Source organism: Neodiprion virginianus, chromosome 3 (genome assembly GCF_021901495.1).
Source record: "Neodiprion virginianus isolate iyNeoVirg1 chromosome 3, iyNeoVirg1.1, whole genome shotgun sequence".
Classification (NCBI taxonomy): domain Eukaryota; kingdom Metazoa; phylum Arthropoda; class Insecta; order Hymenoptera; family Diprionidae; genus Neodiprion; species Neodiprion virginianus.
In genome coordinates this window covers 22,508,444-22,535,733 of record NC_060879.1, presented here as the reverse complement: position 1 = coordinate 22,535,733, position 27,290 = coordinate 22,508,444, and the positions used below count along the sequence as shown (strand labels likewise).

At 39.3% G+C, this 27,290-nt stretch overlaps 1 protein-coding gene across 12 annotated transcripts in view; it reads right to left on the bottom strand.

Annotated features, from left to right (window-relative positions):
- Window positions 1-27,290, bottom strand: part of LOC124300031 (uncharacterized) — a 36,592-nt gene that overhangs the window by 8,055 nt on the left and 1,247 nt on the right. Inside the window, exons 1-3 of one of the 12 annotated variants that reach the window (XM_046753645.1) lie at window positions 19,974-20,064; window positions 16,953-17,185; window positions 15,803-16,086 (exon numbers count right to left, since the gene is read on the bottom strand). The exons of 1 other annotated variant lie outside the window; for it this stretch is intronic. In XM_046753645.1, the coding sequence (XP_046609601.1) occupies window positions 15,803-15,936 (134 nt within the window). In that variant the 5' untranslated portion in view covers window positions 15,937-16,086; window positions 16,953-17,185; window positions 19,974-20,064. Of the gene's footprint in view, window positions 1-612; window positions 1,090-7,813; window positions 7,988-11,367; window positions 11,516-15,802; window positions 16,087-16,517; window positions 16,593-16,952; window positions 17,186-18,713; window positions 18,938-19,904; window positions 19,920-19,973; window positions 20,074-27,290 lie in introns of those variants that run through there. 10 more of the 12 variants (XM_046753642.1, XM_046753643.1, XM_046753640.1 and 7 more) reach the window with 10 other exon arrangements.

The window sequence follows — 27,290 nt, the reverse complement described above, 5'->3', positions numbered from 1 at the left end:
CTCACGATTGTAAATGCGACAGGTTTTTTATTCCGTGTAGATATTACAATCTTTCTGAAAACTTGGCATTTATTTTACAATGAGTACGATGAATCAAATCTCATAATATATTCCAGAGGGTCGAATCGAACGAAATAATTTCTCCGATTCGGTCAACAGTGTTGATTGAGGGGCAACAATCAAATACCAATTGATTGGTCAAATTTTCACTCAATTTCCAGATACAAACAACCATAAGCGACGATTAAATTGAATCGTTTTAATCGGCAACGATAACCGATATAACATTGCCTAACGTGAGTAAAGCTAGGTAACGATCAAGAGCTTATTCAACGTGAAATTTGATAACAATACTAGGCCAACGAGGCGCGTCTGGAAGACAATGTAACATACGTAATCACGTAATACAGAATATATATACATATAACAGAGTCTGTGACAATGTGACCCGCGCAACGATCGGAGAACATGTCACGGCATTCAGAAAGAAAGCCTCGCGCATACCTGAACACGTGTGTTCGACTGGCGAGACGTGAAGGAAAAGGCGAAGAAGAATAGAGAACAAGGAAGAGAGAAAAAAGAAAAAAAATTCCCTAAGGTATTCACACATACCAACGAACCGTCATTATGGGATGCATTCTCGCCTCCTCTTCCTTGGTCAAAGACAGGTAAGACATCCTGGTCATAGTACGAAGACGCAGGCGTCTGTTCGTAGGAGTGATCGTGTAACAACGTACAGCAAAAGTTGCGTAGTTTTTTTTTAGCTTCTCGTTACGTATAAAAAACTTTTACTTTCACAACCTCACTTTTGCGCTTTCCACTTCCATTGCAAATTGATTCGCTACGCCTTTGAAACAAGACCGTTCGGCGTTCACCGATATTCACGAAAATTTACACCGAGAGCAGGGTTGTCCGGTCTCATTTTCGCACCCGTTACACGAAAAAATTAAATCACGCCTGAGCGCGTGACGGCATTTAGCGATTACGAGCGCGACGACCGCTCGACGCTCGAACCGAGACGCGAATGTCGCGAGAAGCGCCGTAGGATCCGAATTGGCCGAACTCACCGAAGCGACTACTTCGTGTCTGAACCGATACCTCTCGGAGTGACGAGTCTCCTTATCAGAGTCTCGTGTAATTCGGGGATTCCCTCCCCGCGGGAGAGTTTTTTCGATCACACGGAGCGGCGGGACGACTTCTTTCCAATTTTCTCGACTTCTGCTCACCGTTGCACTTTCATCTTTCGTTTCGGAGTATAAACCGAAGCGGATGAATCTAAAAAAGGCCTTCGCAGGCACGAGCTGTACCTATGAGTGCGGGTAATATTTTACAGCGGGGGAACAGGAATATTTCGGCAGCTGTTACGCCATCCCTGGATCACACCCTAAGCGCCCTTGGGACCTTGGGATAGGGAGACAATGGGCAGCCGTCACGTTACAGTTGCCCGCAGTAACTCTGTTTCGACACAGAAAACTTCTCTCTTCACTAATCGATACTATATTCCGACATTTTAGGTCCTTTTATTTGTTTCCACTTTTTTCTTTTTTTTTTTTTTTTATCTCGTTCTACCACGCTCTCAAATTAAATTCGGTAGTAGGTGTAGCGATATTTGTTTTCTTTTTTCTTTTTTTTTTTTTTTTCGAATTAGAGAATGTTTGTTTCCAGTTTTTCTCTATCTTCTCACAGTCTTTTACTACGTGAATATGTCCAACACCGCGGACGTGAACTGCTGGTATTCGACGATCTAACGGTGCGGCGGTCGGGTTTCTTCACACGCGGTGGATGTGTGATTAAACGATTTAATTGACGGCAATCGAGTGACTGAGCTATCGGAAAAGGTCTCCTAGCTGCGGCTAATGCAGTATGTGGAACCTCGGGATCCTCGAGACGCGCGGCCCGGTTGCCGGTTAACGAAGAACTAACCGCCGTTGTTGCAGCGGCAGTTCTTTTACCGCCAGGGGCTCTCGCTTGTTGTCGATTCATTCTCAGTGCCGGGTTTTCGAAACCCTCGATAAATTTCGACGGCAGGTAGACGTACTAATACAGGGTGTCCACCAAAGGCGGACGATGAGAGAAATTTTTGGTCGTCGTTACTGCGCAGTCCTTAAACTATTGCCTTTTTCTGATATGGTCCTAGGTACAGAGTGGAAATGAATTTTAAAGTTTAAGGAGAAAATCTATCATGTTTTACTATCCGGGCATTCGAGCTGTACATATTTTCTTGTAACAATAATTAGATGTCTGACTGTGAGTGACAATAAATTGATGTTAAGGTAAAAATTTAGTAAACTAAACCAACAGATTCAATGATGCTATAACCAGAGAACGTAATATTGACAACTATAATCACATTGACGTTTTATTGTAATTTCAACAATATTTAAACCATTATCGTAACGATATCCATTTTACTACAATTTTGTAGTCAATGTAAGAAAATTTTTTTTCACCAACGACGTAAACGAATTCAACTTTTCAGATAATCCTAAAATTTCAGCACCTAAAATCTTGGATCGGTAACACACGCTAAATGACACAATGCGTAAGATTGAGTTGTTCGAAAGTACGCACGTGTCAAAGAAGGCCACGCTACGGCAAAATATGTACAGTATTTGTAAAATTGTGCGTCAGTATAATTTTAGCGCACTATTTGGAAACGAAGCACTTTACGCACGATCCACAGTCGTTGAAATAGCTATTTTCTTATCGAGGGCGTAAACTGTTATACCCGTGATGCGAAAAATATTATTCGTCCAACATAGGCGTAAAATGGGATTTTATATTCCAGGCACGGGCGTAAAATTCGGCCTGCTATGACAGAAACGAATTTTTCAATCATGTGTTGTAAAAAAAAATGTAATAACATTTGTATCGAAATTGTTTCATTTCCATCGAATGACTTTTGCCGTTGTACAACGGAGAAGAAAAATGTACTAACAATAAGGGTACATATAATGAAATTGTACAATATCAGTTTTCTGCGTGACATAACACGAGAAATTCTTTGAGAATTTTCGGATTCACCAGGCGGTATAGACACCCTGTCAGACATATTCTAAAAGTATTAGAGACGTAGACGAATCGAAACCTGGAACGAATTAACGTACAGCCCCCCAGCATCCCATGTTTTTTTTGCAACGTAAATTTCGGAGTTGACACACATCGGACCGAAGAGTATTTTCGTAGGACCAAAAGTTTTAGTTGATTTTATAGTACGCGGAAAACAAAATGTTTTAAGTAATGTTTAAGAAGAGGTTTGGCACCACAATCCCATAGATTTTGTTGCGATTGCGAAATCAGATCTATACGGTGAAATTATTTTGTAAAGATTGAAAAATAATTGTTCTTTTGTTGTAACTGAAAACTTTGTACATTTTGTGAAGACGAAATATTGAATATACCTTAGTGTATACTGACCGATAGGAACGTATGTAAAAAAAAAAATAGTGTAGACATGATGTATAAATATTATTTCAATTGTTAGTCTTAAAAAAATACTCACAAAAATTAAATAAAAACTGCCTTTACACCGGACGATCCTCTTAACGCGTTGCGGAGAGTTTTTTTAACGGTACAAAAATTTCTTTTGTAGCTTTACGATATAAAGTATTATTTGATAGCGATAGTCAATCAATAGCTCTTATGATTTCGTAAATTTTACTAATCCTAATCCATCGAATAGATTTAGTGGACTGTGTGCAGCGATATGATCGAACCTACCGGAGCGTATTTAATATTTTAATAATACTATAAAAAAAGCATTATTTGGTTAAAATGACTAAATTAAAATCGGGATTTCGTACCTATTTATAAGTATACTTTACTTAATAACATTTTTTTTGCAATTTCGAAACAATTATTTCATTAATTTTGGTATTTACGACAAACTATTGCGTTTCCACGAGAAAATTGTCCACAAAATGCGTCTACAAATTGAGTTTTCAAAAAAAGGAAAGAGTTTTTTCTGAGTATATGGTGTACGTATAATTTTTTATTTCAAGTGGGTCTTAGGGTGCCCCTTAATCCGAATCGCTCCGTGAGTGGAAACGACTCTGCTTGCGCTGCATGCATAAAAAAAAAAGGGTCCAATTGGCGAAGAAGCATAATTCTTCACGCTCATTGGTCAGTTCGAAATTACGAGAGACGGTACGGTATGTCTGCCCATATACTGCCTGCGCTTTCCAATTACTTTAAGCGTGTAGTTACGTCGTTAAAAAGACGCGGGCGTTTCAACCTAAAATTCCGTAGGATAAGTCGGGAGAAAGATCATCACACCGACCGAGTGTAACAAACCAAGAGAACACAATGCAGAAATTCAGGCACCAAAACTTTTTTGCTGTATCGATTACAGCATTCAGTGAAAATTTTCGCCAATGATTGAAGGATTGGTGTAACGATTGTGCATTCTCGCATGAAAATTAAGAATGTACATATTTATACATATATTTGAAATACCCAACGTTTTAGTATCGGATGAATCAAGCGCGCGGATCTATTTATACAAGAATCAATCGGTCACATTGTCTGAAACAACAATTGGAGAAGGAGAAAAAGTCGTTTAAAAAACCACCAGCAATGTTATTTGCGCCAACGATGGCGAAGACGAATGAAACGACACGCGTTCGATGGAATTGGAATGAATCTGAGCAATCTTGAACGACACAGTTCAAGATATCAAAAATTCTAGAAAAAGTTTTCATCATTCGAATCTCGAAAGTGATTCGGTGCTAGAGATTCGTTAACCGGTTTTCGTTACTCTCGTTCCAAGCATTTATTTCCACGATCCGAACGACTCGTTTTTAAATGAACAGTCCTACTACTGGAGGCAGAGTGCTTGAATACACGTACAGATTATGCACTTGGTATTTTCCGAAAAGACAATCGGCGACGAAGAAATTTTATTTCAATATCTAAGCTATTAAGTAATTTATTTAACGTATGCGAGAAAATTTTATCCTATTCGTTGAATATTTGTTTCAACCCTTTTTTTTTTATTTTTTAATTTTTTTTTTTTTTTGAGCAACAAAATTCATTGAAAGAAAAAGCAACTGAGTTACATTTTATGATTAGTATTACTATTTACACGGTAAACTGCACTGAAATTATAGTTTCTCAGACAATATTTTAGTTTAACATATTATAAAAATATTTATCTTGACAATAAGATGTGGCTGTTCCTGCAGCTAAGTATATTTTGTTCTTGGTGTTCGTATTCCAACATGCAGATCTTAGTTTCTCAGTGCAGAATCTACTAAATTTACTAAAATCGATGCAACGGTTGTTTGATTCAATTTTTTTCAAGTTTAGGTACGAAGGTTAAGAGCTCGTGATAAATTTCATTGCATCAAATCCAATAAATATTGCTTGTAATACAGTTGCCTTCGGCTGAAAAAGAGTGTCGGTATCTTAATCAAATTCAGAGGTGTACCATCTTGACGTGTAATTTACATACGTCACTATGCTTGAAGTAATTTTAGCAATGCGGCGCAATCTAAAGGCTGAGAACTTTTTATATTTACGTATGAAATGCGAAGTAAGTTGAAAATTTTTTGTATACGTTTCTCAGTAGAATTTCCTAGAGTTCCGAATTTGAGGTGAACTCTCAACGTAATCCGCCTGTTAATTTGACATTCGAAATAATTTCACTTACGGTACTCGATGTATCGCAGGTGACGGAGTCGGGCTAGGATTATGGAGTTTTGTAATTGAGCTGAAATATTAAACAACTATCGCATTGATTGCATTGTAACCGGATATCGCGACGGGCGAAGCATAAAGGAATTCTTAGCAACGTTCTCCGACGCGGTAGGTGCGATAGCTTTTGATTGAGAGGCAGTATTGAAATAAAAATAAATAAATAATCAAACCGAAGATGAAAAGAAAATGTAAGGTGGAAATTATGGAAGATAAAAGACTTTGAGGTGTATGCATAACCACGTGATACTTTATTTGATGAGAATTATTTTATGCCAATTAGAGCCTACGACGTGTACGATCAATATTTAACTTCCCGATTCTCTGTTCTTACAGAAAAAAGGAAGTTATTGTAATCACTCCGAAAATGAAATGTTGAGTTTTACGCTATTCTTCGACGTTGTGTAAAATAATTGTCGAATAACGATAAAATTTTTAAAAATAATAAAAATGATAACATCTTGAGAATGGATGAACGGAGTTGGTTAAAAATGGGTACTAGCGAGTTTTCTATGGTTGCTAGTCATAAATCCAAGGTGAATTGCGAAAAAACTGTATTTTTTTTTATCTCCAGCTCAAATATGGCGGTCCAAAGCCCGAGACGTGTCTAATTTTTCTGTATTGCGGTCCCTGAAAGTCATTTAATTGCTAATCACGAATTTGGCATTCTGCTTCCAAAGTTCGGGTCAGATGATATTACATTACGAATATCGTTACCTGTTTCTACGCGAAAAGCGTTTTAAAACCAGAAATTTATGATCTACCTAAACCCGCTTGTTAGATAATCGTTCGTAGGCGTTAAATGTCGAAGACAAATATTTTTCACGCAGCCATTTTCGGAATTATTTCACTTCTTCATACACCGATATCTCGAGATATTACGAATAATGCATAAGGTGTTGTATCATTTCGGTGAATGGATGAATGAGAGAGAAAATTTAACGATCCATATACATCCATTATTTGTACGTTTCCCGAATATCGAACGTCTCGTGCGAATTCGTTCGAGATGTTTCGTCACATTAGGAACTTGCAAAATTTACGTAACACGTGTGTTTTTGGTCGGTACTCAATACTTGCAGCAGCAATGACAGCATCGTGTAAATAAAATAGCCACAAAAAGATCAAATTATGAACTCAGTTCCTATACCTACTCGACTTAATAGATTGTATTTTGGGTCCGATTGACCACCAATTCACGTCTCTTTGCGAAGGTGAACTGACGTGGGCGTCGCGATGTATAAAGATAATATTCGAGAAATGATTATCACCATCGTGTCCGCTAATTGATTAGATCACGCGGTAACAATTGTATTACTAGAATTAAGCGTATTCCTGATAACGTAACGATTAATACAAACCAAACCGTTGCGGTTCCAGGAATTTAATGAGCAAATCGTCACAATGACTTCAGATTATAAATGATCGACAATTCACTTCAGTGAAACGACAAATTTTACACACGTGCGGGCGCAAATTACTTTTTCTGCTCAACACTGAAACATTCTCACATACTTGAGCACTCGGAAAGACTTTGGTCACGGATTGAATATCACATTCTTATTTTTTGTCGACATCCAGCAGCAAAAAATTTTCCCTCAGATGTGCATAAATAAATCGTTTTGTACAACTTCAACGACAGCAATCGTATGATTAGTTTTTTTAGTGGTCTAATCCAAAATTTTGTCGATCAATTTACTTTTTGTTCTGGTTACAAACAACTCATATTAATTCGATGAAATGGAATGGTATAATTTGAGAATAATTACGTATCCGCATTTACTTTCAGTCATTCAGAAATCGGAAGGGACATTTTCAGAAATTCCAGTAAGAGTTTGGACTCTTTTTTACTGTGTTCAGTTGTGCACCATTCTTGGAAATATTGCGATAATTTTTTCTCGGTGGAACAATAAACTGATGTCAAGTTCTTACTTCGCTAAAAAATGTAGTAAACTAAACAAACAGATTTAACATTGCAAAAACTTTCAGAATATGTAGTATTAACAACAAATAATTACACCAAATAGTTGATTGTATTCCATTTGTAACGATACCCGTATATCACTACAATTTTTTTGAACATCACTAAAACAAACGAAACTTTTCTCAGTTAACGTACCCGAGATAATAGAGTAAGGACATGTTCTCCTCCTTGCAGATGACCATTTTTGTAAAGCTATGAACCGCTTCTGGTTAATCCTTCCGGAGCAAGGTGTTACCACACCAGACGGTATCGATGTACTAATCATTCGCAACTAACTGATGCGATGCTTTAAAGTCGATCCCCGGGCGGCGTTGTGTGCCACGCAAATGGTAGGTAGAATTCGAACTGGCGAACTTGGCTGACTCCGAGGTGAAGACTGTTAGTGAGCCCACGAATTTGTTGCCCAAGGCAAAATGATACAGCAGACTATTGACATTTGTTTACATATTTCGGGAACGGATAAAAGCGTAACTTCATTATTGGCCGAAACGGGAGATCGCATTAGCGACACTGAGAACGTAGTAATGATGCTGCGATAAAAAATCCGCAAAATATTCGCAATAAATCGAGAATAAAAAAGTGGCGTGATTTCATTATTTTTAGTGCGACTAGAGCAATGAGTGGAAGCTCAAGTTCGTCACCCAACAGCGGGATGGGCTCGCACTCTTATTTCTAAGAAGTATGACTAGCTCCTAGTATGAGTAGATTCCGAATGTCATGCGTGTAATTTATTTTCATTTGCTGATCAAACGATGATAATTTTCAGCGATTTTCATCTCGATGCTGGGAGACTGATTCAGGGATTAGAAATGGATAATCCTGTAATGAGCGCTCCGTTACAATCAGAGTTTTTCAATATTTAATTATCGACTGACTCTTTGTACATAATATTCGGCGCGGGTATGAAAAAGACACGAACTACAATTAGTCGACTTTGACGTGAAAGGAGATAAGGCAAACATTTTCAAACATAGGTATATACAAAAATCGTGTGGTCGAGACGTCTTTCGGAACGTATTCTTATCTCATCCATTGGGTTTACAAAAAAGACTTTTTCTTATCTTCTTTTTTTTTCTCTCAGTATAATATCCGGGCTGGAATCTATAGCTCGTGCGAATCTTTTTGCGCGACGGTAATTATAGTGACGACGTAATCACTACTCGCTAATAACCTGAGTCGGAGTTTGAGTCTTTGACGCGAACTTCCAACAGTATAGACTCGTTGTTATAGACACATTTCCAACACTAGTTTTGAGAGTCCGATTTTATGGAGCAGGCGTAAAATGCTCAGTTTCCAAACGGTGCGGTAAAACGACATTGGCGCATACTCACAACCGAAGTGCTCGATATTGTTACGCACTGTGTCATTAGCGTAAGTTATGTATTCATAGTTTACCATTGAATGTAAGATACCTAACCCCAACTTTCAGCCGAAAAGTTGACAATGAAAATGGTCATGTAGTTTTATCGGCAATGGAACTCAGGATAATACTTACCTGAAGGATTCTTTTGTGAAAATCATCGATCCGGCAGGCGCACCTGGTAGGTTCAAGTATCTTGGGGTGAGGAAAAACCACAAAAATAAGGTGAAAGTATCGTTCTTAATTTTTGTTGCAAACTATCCCGCCATATTCCCAATAAACCCGAAAAAATTTTTAAATCAGTCGGTGGGTGGAAAGGTTTTGCCAGACTTAATTATAATGCGGAAAAAAAAGTTTTAAGGTAACAGCTTGCAACAAAAATTAAGGACGATACTTTTACCTTATTTTTTTTTTGTTTTTCCCCCACCCAGATCCTGCCAGATCAAGGAACGATTCTCACAAAAGAGTTCCTTCATGTAAGTATTTATACTGAGTTTCAAGGACGATAAAACTACGTGACCATTTTGGTCGTCAGCTTTTAGACTATTTATGCAATGCCAATGGCAACTTCTGCTTCCTAAATCAAATTTTCCGCCACGGTGGTTGGAAAAAATAGCGTGTGTCACACGTCTGGATCGGTGATATCTGACTCGTGTGATTATAACGCTCACTATGGCTCATTAGCCCGGTCATTTAAGTAAAAAAAAAAGATAAGAGTTTTTGGGATTATTGTTGATAATAGGAAACCAACTGTGCCATAATTTGCAGAAATAAATAATGCCAATGAAAATAGAAAAAAAAAATAAATAAAACGGCGACGAAGGCATGGAACGCATTCTAATATTATAATTTTTTATTACAATTCCTGAAATCGAGACGGAATATGTCTGATTGTGGGAAGAAGGAGAGGTCATGCTTAGTTGGGTGTGAAAGTGAAACGAAGCGTTTTATTAACTCGATATCGCCACTCCAGGTCTGATTTTCTTTTATTGTAACTCTTAAATCACGACAGGAGTTCACTGACGTCGTAATATCTTTTTAATTTCATCAATTTCACGATATTCCATTTTTATCGTAGTTCGTTAAACATACCGTATACACATATATTACTAAGAAAAGGTAAAAAGATGAGAAATACAACAGTACCGAAATGAGCCTGAACGATAGCAAATTTTAGAGTGCTCTCAAAGAATAAAATATCCACATCTTCTGGAGTTTGTCCGCAAAAACCGTGAGAATAGTTCTTCCTTTCGTAGAAATCAATCTACCGTAATTCTGGTGCACTAAAAATCATCGATTTGTATTGTTTTCTTCTTTTACATCGACAATTGAGAAAGTTAGAATGACGTTGAAATCTTCGAGGATAGAGATACGACATTGGATTTGCTGAAAATGAACACCCGGTATATACGTTATAACACGAAACTACGTACACACAATTATTAGTTATCATTCAAATTTCGACGTTTGATCTTTGCTAACCAGCTTTAGCTGCAGCCTGCTCAAGTCAGGTAAGATTTGTTCGTTTGATTATAGTTATTCACGGTCACGCTTGACAGTGTTCACCTTGCAGGTGCTATACTGCATAGTCGACGAAGGCAACCGCAAGATAACGATATATATATGTATTTCAATCCAAATACATAATAATTTCACAATCTGGTCTCTCACGAATGAGAGTAACTATAGATTTGCATAAAATCTACCTACGCTGGATCGCAAAAACAAACGAAAATTTGGCAGGGTGGGAGTATTAAAAGATATTCACGCGTCATTATACCCAAATACCCAAATACGATTGTTAGAGCACGTTTTCAATTTTAAGGGTTTATTATTCAAATTTAAGGGGTTATGTCTAGTTGGGAGGCCAAAAAATTTACTATTGCGATTTTGTAGTATCCGTGCAATTTCTTTATTTCTGCAGCAAATGAAAATGTACAAAAGTGTTTTTGTTCAGAATTGTGTGTAGAATGGGTCTGTTAAGCCCTTTTTCGCGTTTCGTCCCCACAACCCTCGATGTAATTAACCTAAAATTTTTGGTGGACGAAGTTCGACTGCTGTGTAATGTGTGACTTTACTACGTTCAAGTCCGCATACGAGAGGAGTATGGAGATATAACATTTCCTCACATGGATGTATACCAATAAAAATTCGGACAATAAACAGGGTTAGCGTTTTATCGCGAACACAACCAGACCAGGCAGCTCGTTAACGTCTAGGAACGTCACGAAGCGTGCGACAGATTTTGCCGCGATGTAACATAACCTCGAATTAGTTAACTGATTGAAAAATCATGGCAATAGCGAAGAAAATTTCGTGCGTATCTTACTTGTATTCACCATGCTGTGGCAACGGATTCCGAAAACGCATTGTGCCGCAATGGGTTATTTATTAAGGACCAGAACTGTGGACGAGTTTCGACGATCTCCAACGCAACAACGGACACGACTAGACATTGGCCATACAGACAAATATGACCGGGGGTAAACACACCGCGTTGCGCAAGTAAATATCCCAAGTAATCCAACAAGCTAATCGATGCACGAGCTACAAATATTCACTTTGGCTATGTCAACCGCGTACTTACCGATCGGCAATAAGCTAGCGGCGAAACTTATACTGCGGGAGAATCTTTGACGCAGGCACAGAATCGCACAAGGTTCCAATACATTTGTAGCAAAAGAAAAATTACATCGTCGAGGAAAAATGTGTATAAACCGATCAAAAATCACTTAAAAAAAAGAAGCAATGATTTGTCATCGATAGATGTATTATATATTGCGTACGTACGATTTGGGATTAAAAGCAAAATTCACGTGCTACAGAAGCAATATTTTTCCACGCGTCACCGACGATCGCGATGCTCGACACTCTTCGTCTTTTCGACTCTGCCGGACCAAAAGACTGTGATGCTGATTTCATTCGGCGATCGTTTGATTCAATTTGTCCTCGGAATCTGAGCTGCGAAAAGTCCGGTAAATATAATAGTTATCGTTTCATTGGCTGCCGCCATTGACGCGTGCGCCGTTCGATCGATATTTGCTTTTTACAAGCCTCCGAGCTAGATGGTATTGACTGTCAAGTTTATCCGAATGAAAACGGCGTGCACAAACCTTATGACATGTACGTTTTCTATTTTTACCAGATTTGATTAACAGCTTGGGTGCGATTTGTATATACATACGTACAGTAATGTTCAATCATAGGTTCCCAGTGGCTCAGTATTTTGTTGGAATCAAAACTGGAACGAATATCCTTTCTAAGCAAATTTCATGTGCCACTGAATAGAAACGCAAGTGAATGGAGAATCAAATTAAGACCGTACATGAAATTTCCATAGAAGGAAAGCTTGTTTCAGTTATGATTTCAAATAACTGGTAAGCCACCAATTAATGAACATGACTGTAACATGCGGGGTTATCAAAATTGTGTCTTGTGATACGCACAGTCATCCACACCGATCGCGAGAAGAAAATAATTGAAGCTAACGCTTGTCCTTCTTTATCAGCCGAGCACCATCCGCTTTTTCGATATGACAAGCTATTGTGGAAAAAAAATGTTTTCTTTGATTCAAAGAAATATCGTCATCCGATCAACTCCAAAAATATAAGAACACTACAAATTGTGCCGTCAAACAAAACTCAATTTACTTAAATTACAGTCACTTACACGTCTGGAGAAAATTTAACAAAGATTAATTTGGTTTTTGATAATCTCCGTGTCCAAGTAAGCACCGGAGTATGTCGAGTTGCCAGTTGTCGGTTCTGTCGATCTTGTGCAGTGAACAACCGTTGTAAAAATATACACCGACGCGTCGGAGAGCTCAACATACAATGTACAGTAATAATGCACTGTATCGGTTAGTTGATCAAACACGAGAAAAGTCAACAATTTTGTGGTTTGCGTTATCGATGTTTTGTTATATACCCCAACATGCAGCGTCATTTATTCGTAGATGCAAATACGCAGAATTACCGTCTTCAAATTCCCCCAAATTTTTCATTTACTTTTAGATGCACGAGCTTCTGAACAGTAGCCATAAGCATTTCAAAACGATTATTTTCTTTGGTCTTCAAGGCTTCAATAGTTTCGTGGATCTTCGTGAATTTCAGAAGAAGTCGAAACCCATCTATTCAGACATATCGTGGAATTTATAACATTTCATGGGATTTAACCGACTAAAAGAGTTCACTGAACTTCAGAGATTTCATAGAATTACATCCAGTTTTACTGAGATTCGAATTTGGAAATTCCATTGAACTACAAAGGATTTCGCTTCGGTATCCTTGTATTATACTTACAATTAAATGTTATTATACTGGAAGGATTCTGTGAATGTGAACGATGCGAACGAGGCTTCGCCAGTAGTTTCGAGGTTCGAGGACGACTGATGACTGTAGCGCGGATGGGTGTTCGTTATCATTCGGAAATGATCGTGACGATTTGCCTGCTACTCGACCAATCGGTATAACAACGAAAATACCCGAGGGACTCGAGCTCCGATTTACGATATTAATTGAACCAGTTCTCAGCTGTACCGATTGTCATGAAGGGGTTGACAGAAAATTGATTCACAAGTGCAGTATTGGGCGGATTATGTTACAAATACGCAGGTAACTTTCGGCATAAAGAACAGATTATGTGTTCCAGAAGCTCAACTGTGAAAAATGTTACGAAAATATCATGATTTAAAACTGCGCGACATGTTTGTCGTGAAGATAGAAGTAATTGTACATCGAGTTGATCGTACCAGATAATTCAATAAGTCGGATTGATATTAGCAATGAATAGAACGCTTTAGAGGTCGGAAAAGACGATGTCGTTGTACAGACGATGCAGCAAGCGGTTGCGGTTTATATTCTCGTAGGCAGACGCTCAATTGGTCGCGTGTTGCAGATTTGGTATACGTATGTGTAAGTTGCGTAATTGGACAAATGCGCGACACACTTTCCAACGAACTCTACTGCGTGAGTAACTCCGTCTGTCTAATGAAAATGCTGATAAAGAAAATGGCCAGGAGATGGTGCGAGGAGTTTACTATGCGAAGTATAATCATCCTGCAGCAGGAAAACACCAAAGCGTTGGATCGTCATTCGCTTATGAGTATTGCCCGAGGTCCGAATGGCTTCAATTCCCGTCAAGTGTAGCAATTGCGAGTAGAATCTGTGTGAGTGGCACACCGCACTGCAGTATGACGCACTTTAGTCACGGTCACAGATTCAACCGACCATAAATGGCCCCGATTACGACCTTTAGATTGAAAATTTCATCCAGTGCCTCACATCCCGCCGAGATAATAGCTAGCATAAAGACCAGGACACACGTGCCCGCATCCATTGCCCTGCTGCTGAGTACAGGTTGCAGTTTTCGAATACCAGCACATTGGTGAAGTATCGCACATGTGGTTAACAGCTGGTTGTAACGTTACGCGTTGAAAATCTATGCAAACGCACCGATACACACAGGCAAATTATTTCCAGATCACTACCAGATTCGATCCAAATCATTGTGTCTGACGCTTAGTTTCACTGACCTAGTTTTGAATTTTAGTAGGACTTGACTTCGTTGCTCAGTGGTACGCATTAGTGTGCGAACAGTTTTTGGGTGAAAATCAGCGTTCTGGTGGTCTTATGCAAAAAAATTCACGCTCGATTGATTCAGCAGTCGACATTCTTATATCTCACGGTAGAGTTTCGGTGGAAAATGAGATACAGGGACGGTTCGACCTGAATTTGAATTCTACGGTATTCCGCCTCATTGAATGACAATTGAATAGTGGGCCTCTAATATATTCCAGTCGATTTCAGAAGATTTTTTAGTATCACTTAAAATCCGTTGGTATTATCTTGAACCTTTTGTAAAATGTGTGCATAATTACGTATTTCAAAAGGTTGGAATCTTCGCAACTAATGCAATGTATACAACGAAAATTTGCACGACGAGTGAATTGTCTTTTGAAGGAAGTTTGAATTATTTTTTAATGTTTTAGAAACATGTCAAATCTTTTAGATTCTTCAGATCAATCCATCGGCAGAATCCAAAGAGTATTCATACTTAACTCCGAATACTCGATACTATCAAATGACTAGTGATACGCTTCTTATCCATTCGTTACACCAAACCTACGATTAAGCATTACCAATTGAAATCATGTTAAGACGAAAAAGAAGACCTCGTTTATCCGAGGTTTCAAATCACCAACGGTGCGTTTGTAAGAATATTCAACACTCCCCTCACAGACGAGAACTTTCGCAGAACCTGCGACGATGTTTTATAATCGCGTTGCGCAACATAGTTGAGCATTTTGTGTTACAGATTTTAAGTCTCATTTTCAGTACCGCGTTTCATGGTCGTGCTGAGGCACTTGACGAGATTACGCAGACGAATTTCAGAGTAGTCTTTTATATTTTCTAGAACTTTCTTACAGGTGGCATGCGGTAATGATCAATGCATTATGCTTACTTGACGAGATAAAGAAGCATAGAGTAAGTACAAGAGGAATGCGCAAATGCAGATACAGAACCATTTCAAGCATTAGAATGCGGTGTAAAAAAGTTTGTTTAGGTTTCGGAATGCACAATATCCGCCTCGTTTAGGTGCTTTCAATTTTCAGCGCCCAATTATCGGTTTTTCGAAGTAACCTGCACAGTACCTCTGTGTGCTTTTTTCGCATGAGATTGAGAAATTGGTGCTGATTGGAAAGGTGATTTAATGGGTGCAGAGGGGTCTGCTATCTGATCCAGACTCAAGCTGAGTCGACTCACCGTTCGTGATGTCTGTCCTTCTTCTTGTTCATGAATATCCAGGTACGAATCCCGTGCCTCTTGCCACTCGTATTCTTCTTGGGACGGCCGAAATTGTGGCGCCCATGTCCCGAAGGTCGTGATCGGGAGAACATTTCTTCTACCCCGCTTTCGTCTTCACTTATTTCTTTTTAGTTTCGGTTTATTTTTATTATTTCGTTAACGTCTATTTACTTTTTCACCTCGGTTTCCACTTTGGACCGAAGTTTTAACAACTGCGTTATGTTGACTTAGTAGCCTTCTACCTGAAAGAGGGTTCAGAAACAACACTTTTCAACGTGATCTTACTGTACACACGGCTCAGAGGGGTACGATGGCAGATTATCATGATTGCATAACACTCGCGGATTTTTTTGCTGTCGTAAATTCGAGGACCTTGTAACTAGGTAACGTCCTAATTTCCGTAGATGACTGTACTGCTGCTTGCCTAAATGCGTATAGATTCATGTTTTTTCCTCGAAAGAGTATCAACAAGTATCGGGGTAGCAAGGAATGGAATTTCTCAATAATCTTTGTATGGTGGATGCATCGAGCGAATGTCTCAAGCTCACAATAAGTTTACAATCCTTTACAATAACCAGTACTTAATCAAATGAACTGAAAACCATTTTCCCGAAATACTTTAGGCAACATCTCGAACATTCTATCTTTAAAGATGGGAAATTAAGACAATTACCTTGCACGGCGGATATCTGGTAGCCTACACAGTTCCAGGCGTTGAACTGACAGTTAGAATATAACGATTTTCACTTTGGAGGCGATGACCGTATTACAACTACGATAGCACAAAAATGAAACCCGGTAGAGTCCTGTCCAAATCACACTTTTCGCGACTGCAGTATAACCGATTTCAGATTGTTACCTGCACGTGGTTATATTTAACCTCAGGGTGAGTCAAGCCGGCGTTTCGACAAACTTGGAAGAAATGAAACACCGCATCATCAACGATCCGAAGCAACGAGACTAGGTCGAAGACTAGGCAATCATGATCGCATGTACATAGTACACGGCTTACAAACGACTGTCACCGTTCCAACCGATTGTCAGGGACGAGCCAGCGAACGGGGAACCGTTCCTCAAACTGGTTTTGACCTCCCATGAACTCCGGTACCTTTCATACCTTCTGGGTATTGCCGATGTTTCCTCCCGCTTCCGAGCTCTGGTAACAACTAAGCGATAGTAACGGTGGTTTCGCCTTGCTTGATTGTGATTGGGCATTTTTGCCCTACGGACTCGGCAGTCGGAGGCGTTAGAATAATGGCATGCTCATCGCCTGATCATGGTGCCATCAATCTGAACGAGATTTGCGGCGATTGTCGGCGAGGAGTAGCGGAAGAAGAAACTCTGCCCGAAGGTTGTACATCACGCGAGAAAAATAAAATGAGACAGATGGTATGAAAAAAGGTTGTGACAAACACCAGGCGTGAATTTTTGTTTGACGCTTTCCGTTCTCTAGTTTTATTTGATCTTTTAGAGCAACGGAACAAGCTGCATGGGACTATAAAACTGATAACGGATAACAAACGTATAGCGACCCCTATAAATTCCTGACTCAAAATTTACGGCTTGATGGTAATTCGTCAGACGAAATTACTGTTTGTTTTTTGGGAAAATATGGTGCCAGTCGTTTTATTCATGATGCCTGTGATAGGAAAACTATTTCGTGCCACGTAATTTACGACTTCACTCTATATGAGGTTTGGATGAACTTTAAAAACTCTTGTGCTTTTTATTCTGATTCCGCAACGTACGCTTGAGTGAAGTTCTACGCGTCATGAAACGATGCACGGCGTGAAGCTCAGATTGGTTGAATTTCGCCGTTGCTCGTCACGGGTTAATTCGGAGTCACGGACCAGCAAAGTCAAAACAAGATTATTGAAACCAATCCTCAAAGTGTGAAAGAAGTACGTAACGAATTCAACACAGAATTTATCATACATGCATACATACATCTTTGCATGTATGTACGAACGGCATTGCAAATTCCCTGGTAGTATGAAATTGTTAAGGTGTTCCGTACAGTAAGGTAATATTTTAGAAGCTCGTCAACGACGACCTTTAACATCGTCGATGAGATACGAGTATTTTTGGAGAATGTTAGAGATGTCATTTGCCAATACACAACAATTACTGATAGCGCGGAAATGACGAAATAAATCTTCAATCCAAAAGTGATCCGTCGCGCTAAATTTTTATCGTCCAAGTATATCACCTTTGGAACGACGGCGAATGCACGTGCAAGAAGAATTTTCTCGTACACGAGAGCCTGCTAGCATCGGTCTACCGAGCACGTCTTCGTCGTCCAGCAGTGCAAGTATGCCGATGACAAACAAGTGTTCGAGTAAGCAGATACCTCGCTTTGGACGTGTTCAAATGTCACTGCGCTAGTCAGACAGCTGTGGCTACGGCTTCGCAAATCTACGAACAAGCTGTTGGGTCGTTACAACTGTGAAAGATCTCCAAGTTCTTAGTAACATAACCAGCAGGCATCATCAACTTGATTCAACTTGTCAATATTCAGTTGAAACGAAGCTTACTCGAATCCTAATAGCGATTTTGCAATCCATAAGAAATTATATGCCAAAATGATTGTCAGGTATCTATTCAAACGATTAATAACTTTGGTTTGAATGATTTCCCTTGTTTCAAGTGCACCTGACTTGAATCAAACGAACATCATTTTCGACCAAGTAAAATGTGTTTTCGTCAGCTTGTGGGTCGAATTGAGAGCAAATGATACGACTGTATGATGGAAGGATTCTACTGCGGCCTGGCTAATATATTTTGGAAAATCTTTAATAAATCAGATATATTCCACACGTACTGCGGCGGTTTTAATAACGGATAAAAGTGTGAATGGCTCATTACATACCGCACCCAATAACGGTAATCTGGATGACCGGCATCGAAATCACGATCGTGCATCAGTATTGCATTCGAATAGTCAATACCGGCTTTTGTCGAACTTATCGGGTGAATAGCCGTCAGCTCGAAACAGGCACGGGGAATATATTGTTTGAAAATAATGTATCATGTAATACATTATTCATGAAGTCGTCAATTTCGGAATTCAGTTCGCATTACCATCTCGTTCAAACGGTCACGTCACAGTATGTCTAAATTTATCTGATTACGTAATTCCGAAGCAGTTGTAAATCAGATCGTCATGTTAATCCGAAACCCACCCGGTCACGTCCACACCTTGAATAGGTACGCTAGCCCATGAAAACCTTGTAATTCCGACTTGTGTCAAATACATTTTAGTTTTTTAGCACGCCCAACAAAAAAGGAATAACACTGGCTTTTCAATTTCATCTCATATTAACAGCGTGGACTTTTATAGACATAGAATATTTTTAAACACTGTAACATCAATAATGGTAATTGGGAAATACAATGTTCAAAGTTGTAAACACTCTCCTTCTATTTATCTTGCCTCGTCCAACAGGATGGACATCAAATATGTCTATTCTTTAATGGATGGCGGCAGGATTCTTCGAAGATGCTGTTATCAGGTTGACATTTTATCCATATGAATTATAAACAACGGTCATTGTGAATCGTAAGATTACAACATGGCATTCAATTATAAACTGATTCTTTTTTTTCAAAACGATCCTTATCGGTGAAATCGGTAAATTGTCCACTGACTTGTTACGTCAAGCCATGATTCTATGCAATAAATCAATCATTCTATACAAAACAAAATATCCGAAATTATCTAAACAGGTACATACTGCAGTTGAGCACGCCGATAATGAAAGGGCCACTCCGCACGAAATTCGGTAAAAGTGTTGTCCAAAAAAATTGTCAGATAAAAATAGTCTTTTTTGGCACCAGATTCATTACAAAAATAAGTCAAATAATCGATGTTTTTGTCGATTCGTCAATCGAGATAAAGAACACGGAGGAGTCTAGTGGTTTTCAACGGGATTCGTGTAACTCACTGGTGGAATAATGACAATCTAGGTTGGCGTGGCTGGCGTACCTAATCTACAAGCAACGGCGCAGATGCATCGCAGGTAGAAGCAGCGGTTAAACCATATCGTTGGACTGTACTAACGTCGCCGGTTTATACGCCAATTTTGCATATACATAATATTGCGAACTTTGAGTGGAACGATATCATTACCGACGATGAGAAACAGCGCGGTAAAAAGCTTGATTTTAAAATGAAGCGTCGGACGCGCGTCACGCGATCATCGCGTCAACAGCTCGGAGGTCTCACTGTGCGACCTACAATTATTCCGGATGGCTTTTACCAGCCGGTGCTTTTACGTCGATATTAAACGAGTCAAGCGGTTGGTGAAGCATTCTAGGTAGGCGTTGTGCTCTCGGTTCGCATGGCGGTTTGATTGCATCACTTGCGAGACACACAGGCGGATCTGCAATGAAACAGACACACAAGCGTGCTTGTTGGAGAACTGCTATAGCTAGCAGGGAAGAAGCCAGAGAGATAAAGAGAGAAGGAGAGAATGAGAGCGGGACGCGGGTGGGTGAGAAGCGGGTTATAAAGTCTGGTCGAGAATGCGGCCGAGTGAGAATTGAACCAGACACTCGACTCCGAGGTATCGACGCTGCTGCTCCTGCATGGATGGTCTTTGGAAACGTTCGGTGATCGTTCGCCAAGACAAGAATATTGACGTGAGAAAAGTCGGGGTGGCCATCGGTCTGGAAAACCGCTCGAAAACTGGGAATTGTCGAGAAATTTTGTATTAATTTACCGTAGGTCTCCTTAGCAAATCGGCGGAAGATGACGTTCGATGCGATATCTAGATTTTTCGACTAATGTACCGCGGTATTTAAACTTGATATTCATAATTTTTCGCGCTTGCTTGATTGGGGATGTTTACTCAACCAACACCTGCTTGGAAAGTACGATGTTCGAAGCCTGTGGAGCGTGCGTGCGCGAAGTGCTCCATTTCCGAACAGTGTGGTAAAACGGCGTCAACGCGTGTGCACAACGGAAGTGCTTGATTTTACGCACTAGGGTTTTCTTGGGCGCATGTGCACTTTTGAATAGCTGAATTATATGCACTTTACCATTCAGAGTAAGATACCTAACCCTAACTTTATGCCCTGTCAATGGCACGGATGGACAATATCTGACCTGTGTGATTAGAGTCCGCGCCTTGTCTAGACAAAATCATTGTAAGTATTCTCGAATTCTGGACATGGATAGGGGAAAGGCGGGAAAAATGGGTCCACTGTACAATCAAATGGGATTTTCAGAAATTTCGATAACGCTTGTGATGTTTTTTTAGGCTAAAAACAAAGAAATTGCGTTGTCGAAATTGGTCTAACGTTATTCCCCTCTTGAGTAGCCGATTTTACCCGCCTCTTCCCTAAATATAATCATTAGTTTGTTTGAAATTGCACGTTTCAGCTGTGATGAGAAACTGAAAAAATATCAATTAAGGTTTAAAAATTAAGAAAAAAAAATCAAACCAGTTTTCATCGCGTGAAAGTACTAGAAATACACTGCAGGACTCGAAGTCAGTCCAAAACTCTTGCCGCTACGCCAGGATATCAGGATCTGGTAGCTAAGATTTTGAAAAAAGTTGTTCGATAATTTATAAAGACATTTCTGACGTAGCTCCAAGAGTAGAACTATTGCTGTTTATTATGCAGAACCATTCAACTCGTCACGACTAGTGAAATTGGCCGGTTTTCGAAAAAGATAATCTACTATGGGAAGTTGGCGGATAATTTTTTTAATTTGCTTCCTTAGAGTTAAACCGGCAGAACTATGCCTAAAATGTATCAGGAACAATGGAAGTCCGTTGCATCTATTTTTTTGTACGAACTACTTAGTTTTAATATTTACAAAAATACAGAAAAAGCGACTCAAAGTCTGATACGTCGAAGCAAAAATGACAGAGTGTCATTTCAGAAAGTTTTAAAAACCAAATTATATAGACGGCGAGGCAAAAAAAAAAAAAAATCTTCCAACTGCCTCCAGATCTCGCAGGCAAAAGCCGGCCATAGTTGTTGATTGTAATACCCGATCTGCAGATCGAGCAAACAGTAAACATGCACCGATCGGTTACAAGCAGCGTGGTCGTTCATTCGATGGGAGGCGATCTTGTTTATCCGAGTAACGATGCTTGCGGATGATAATTACGAGGCGGGAGAATTGGCTTGAGTGTCCCTCGTGGCGATACACGTGTGTTTCGCAATGCTGCAACTCAACCTAAAGCAGCCAGTGACGCAGCCTCGCAAAACCACAACTACGAGTGAAAATGCATCGCAATCTTGCAGCACTGCGAGCTCGATATCTCGTCAGCCGCGGGGACGATTGTCAGAAATCTAACAAGCTGTTAAACGACACGATGGAAATTCGGTATCTGTACGGTGAAAATTCACTCGCATGGTGCAGATTATACAAGTTAGGAACCTTGGAAAGAAGCAGTCCATCGAGTTTCGCACAGTTTTGTGTCAGCCGTAAGACGGAAATGTAATTATCGTCGATCATAGTGCTGTGCAATTAATCGATTGATCGGAAGCTTCGATTAATCATTCTTTCGATTGATCGATTAATCGATTAGTTGAGTTTTTCCATAGATCGTTATTTCGACTGATCGATTAATCGAAGCAGCCTTATGATAATTTTAATTTCAGGAAAATCGGTACACGACTCGCAACTCATTTAGTATATTCGAACTACAGATTCCGTCCGTATGAGTCACGACTCAGTTCGAACGTCGTAAATGTGTCGCGAGCCATGTACCGATTGACTTGTGAAACTATTGTAAGGCAACTTCGATTAATCGATTAATCGGGAAAACGATTAATCGAAGCTGTCGAAGCAGCAATAGTTCGTACCTATTGAGCAACGGTTTCGCCGACACAAAGGCAAGAGAGACTTCGGAGGGGGGTTGAATAAAAAATCCCGTCGGTCATCCTTCCTTACGTACAATCCTGATGTCGTTTACGGAGTCGAAATACGCCCTCGGCGTTGTTATAAGCCTGTGGTACGGAAGGGTAGAGAGAGTTGTCCATTTTGCCGATCATGCCAATAAATCATTTCTCAAACCGGATGAGCACGGTCTCAAGAGTAATAAAAATTTCTCCGCAGCGGGATGCGGATCCGTAACTTGAGACCGGTATTGCTCAGCAAATATATTTTTATTATTTGAATTCTCGAAGCTCAACTTTTTTTCACGGAAGTTAGAAAGCCCGCAGTGGTTTGTACAACGCAATAAAGAAAACGGACGTTCTCAAAATGCTCGGAAACCTTGTATACGTATACGCCTACTCTGCAGATCAAATTACGAGGAATTATACGCACGTGCTCCGTGTGCTTCGTGCTGCTCTGCAGGCAAGAGTATATATAACGCACGAATGCGTCGATGAAGGAAAGCATGAACTGGGTGAACAGTCTGGTAAACTTAAGGATGCATCGGGCGTACAGTCTGGCAAAAAAATTCTGACACCAAGGTTTCCACGCTCCGACTAAAGCCAAACTGCAAGATGAATTCAATCGAACCAATTCTTCGTCAAAGATGCACGTTAGTGTGTTTCGTTTCGATAGAAAATTTTTTTTCATCAATAGTTGAAGCCCTCCATTACACGGTAGAAAATAAATCCTCGCCGAAGCTTGTATGTTATATCCAGATTTGAAAGATTGGTCTTGGATTCAAAGTTTTCTGTTTCAAGAAATGTTACATGGAAAGAATATAATTTTTTGTTTCAAATTTTTATCCATCAGCTTCATTTAATAGTACAGATTTGAGCCAATAAGCATTTTGTGGATGATTGATTTTGGATTGCAGACATTTTTATAGAGAACCGAATTACCTAAAAATTCTCAATTTGAATTTTCCTTGTAAGGTCGATAATTTATTTAATCACAAAGGACGGTCAAAGATGTATTCTTACATGAAATTGATTTTCAAACCAAGGCTTGTAACTTTTTAACCACTTAAGCTCTGGATTTAACTAACAGGACACTTTTGTAGGAAATTTAACTCTCTACAAAATACCCTCACGGTCAAGTTTCCCTCCAAGTTATTTAAGTTGGAAAACTTCGAATTCCGAGAGTGATGTTTTATAACTAGATTCAATATATATTCTTTCGTGATGATTTTTTTAATATCTTATGCAACAAGTTTTTTAGATGGCAGCGCAAAAAGTTAACCTTCCAAACGAAATACCCTGATACACATGTCTAAGAACCTCCAAGACTTTTTTAAAAGTTCATGAAAGATTTTCTTGGAATAAAATGGAATTCCAGTATCACTTGTTGAACTCTGTTCACGGTCATGTGTTTAATTTTTTCACTTCATTAACATTTCAATGCGAACGTCACACTCGACGCGTCATTATCATTTGAAAATTTACGAGTCATACTTTGGAGAAAGAAATTTAAGGACGGATATTCACTCTGAAAATTGAACAAGCATTGTAGTTTATCGAAATTAATCACTCATCGGTAAGTCAGACAAAAGCACAGTAGTATGATAATAAAAGATTTCATGTTTTAATATTCTTTTGTATATCTATCTGTGTAAAAGACGGAAAGCGGAATTCGCAATCGTAATCGCAGCGTTCGGTGGACACGTTGATGGTGTGCTATTGTATAATACAGCGAGAGGAATGTAAATGTGTACTAACATTTGTGCGTTTGGTTGGCTGACCGCATGTTCACTATAGATATGAGGCATTCCGTATCAAGTCGACCTGAATCTGAAACTTAACATCTGTGGTTTGGCTCACGATGTTTTACATGATTGTATGAACTGTCGAAAGCACTAGTTTTCTCGAAATATTTCTAATCTATCGAAATTAGCTACAGTTTTTGAGAACGGCCATATCGATCGACACAATTTGAAAATCTGAAGCAATTTTGAAATATCATGTACAAGATATAAAAAATTTGGAGCCTTGAGCTTGGTGCTTTTATCTCATTCTTTTTTTTTAATCTTTTTTCGAAAGAAACATAAAAAGCAAGTAAGAGGAAGACTCAGTTCACTATGGATGGTTGCTCGAACATTTTCATATGTACAACCAAATTTTTGAAAATTTTGTCAGACTCTTCTAAAATTTCTAAAAAAAAATTAGAGCTTTCGAGATTCAAAACAGTCATACAAAAAGCACGAGCCAAATTGGAGGGGTGAAAATTCAGACTCAAGTCGATTTGACGTAGAATATCCCATTTGTAAACAAATCAGACTAAGATTTAGAAAAACTTTAAATTATTAATCACAACGGTCAAGATATTTCGACGAGTGAAATTATAACATTTAAGTTCAAAGCAAAATTACCTTTACGTCTTATTTCGAATCTGAGCAGGCATTTGTTTTCAACAAAGAAGGCATAAGAATTTGGTAGATGAATTTTTGGGTGTTCAGGAATTTTTATCGTTAAACGATAATTCGAAATTTTTGACAAATTTAATGTGTGCAATGAATAAATAAGAACCATAAATTAGATGCCGAGAGTAGATATCGCTGAACAGTTATTAAATTTTCACTTTCACAGCTGAGCTATTACCAACGATAAATTATCGAGTCTCAAGTCATTACTATAAGACAGTACTAGTACGTTTTAAAACTCATATTACCACTTGAACCGGCCAACGTGAAGAATTTACTGCTAATCGGAATCCGTAATCGAGTGCTTGCCCACAAAACTGAGTTTTGAAATTGGAATAAACCAGGATGTTCTCTAAAATCACCTCACGAAGCAGCTGGCGATACCGAAACCGATAAAATATTTTAATAATATTGCGTCTAACGAAGTTACAGAAAATCAAGCAATACAACCAGAACCCGATTCCACAAGTTTAAGAAACAATTTACACTAAATTAAAAACGTTGATTAGACAAACAGACTTCGACCACGCAGTAATATCACGAAAATATTTACAAAATGAGGCGCGTATATGTATAGTAAATCAACGGTGAGTCGTGAGTTGAAATTAAATCAGTTTGATCCGGGCGACTTCGGACGTCTCGGGTCAGTATAAAGTAAGCGAGTTAATGAGTTATTGTCTACGGTTGGCGGGTGCTTTCCTCGCCAGTCAAGCTGACAATAAGTGTGGGTTTAAGCACCGGAAGCACTCGGTGCCCGAGTTAAACGAGGGTACATCTTTCTCTCACGATCGTTCTCCGAGCTAAGTCGACGACGTCCAGACTTCGGCGGCAAGACGTTATCTTGTCGTCGAAAAAAAAACGCATAATGGAGGGTGAGACAATCGGACGAAATTTTATTCGGTTTCACAATCTCGGCGCGAGGCAAAGAAAGGCATCGAGTGAATTACCATCGAATGGCCTGAACTGCGGTTGCTGCCTTGATCCTCGCACAACATGCTGCGTGTAATACTTGCAGATAACCCGACAGCCGAAGGTTGAGTGACGTATAATAACATCAGACTGTTTCAATACGAATGATGTTGAATTATTTCAGCGATCAATAATCAGCCGTCGTTTATTGCTTTTCAAACGTTAAAGACTGCGAGTCGTGAGGGGCGATTGATCAATACGACGTGTCTCGAATTTGACTACTTACAGTGTCAAACAAATTGTCCATTTACACGGTATGAAATACCGACGAGGAAACATTTGTGCAAATTATTATACGTGTGAGTTTACACGGACAATTCCGCATCGTCGATAAGAACGACCCCAGATAAGGATCAGGCCAGAACAGCTTACACCTGTTTTTCGACTGCCTGCACAGCCTGTATACATGGTGACGTATATTAGATAGGTGCTTGTAAAACTGCAAGACCTTGCGACCACTGTGAAGCGTTTACGAGCACTTTGTTGTTAGAATGCCCTTCGGAATACCGTGAGAAATAGGAAGCAGAGAAGGAGTTCAGGATACCTTACTCGAATTCGTCAATGACGTAATGTGCAATTTCGCCATTCCTTGTTCACACGCACAACGCAGCTATTCAGACAATAAATTCCGCGTTCAGATCCATATAATTAGACCCAAAGGAAAATCAGCAGTCGGAGAGGTCAATGTCGGTAAGCACAAAAATCGAGGTCAATTCTGCCCCATTCAAAGTCACGGTTATCGTCTACACCGTCTATTTAATTGGCGGCCTTTAATCGGTCAGAATCCACTTCGGTTTGTGTACCTGTACAATCGTTTTAAGGAAAAAATTACAAGCACCACGCCGTTGGAAAAAAAAACACTTTTATGACAGAATGTAATCGAAGAAATTAGGGATGTGGAAACACAAGCGCAAAAACTGTTTCATCAGCAAAGGAGCCGAACACAATTATTCTCGCCTGACTTACGGATACGTGATATAGTATTGTTTTTGTCGGTACTGACACGTGATGTCGGATTAAAATTAGACTGATACTGAGTGTAATTATAAAAGTGATAAAATAAATAGTCAACGATGAATCGTATAAAAGAAACCCAATTGGCTGATTATGAATACTCCAAAGGCTGTTGCACGACGTTATACGAACATACATTATTATTTAAA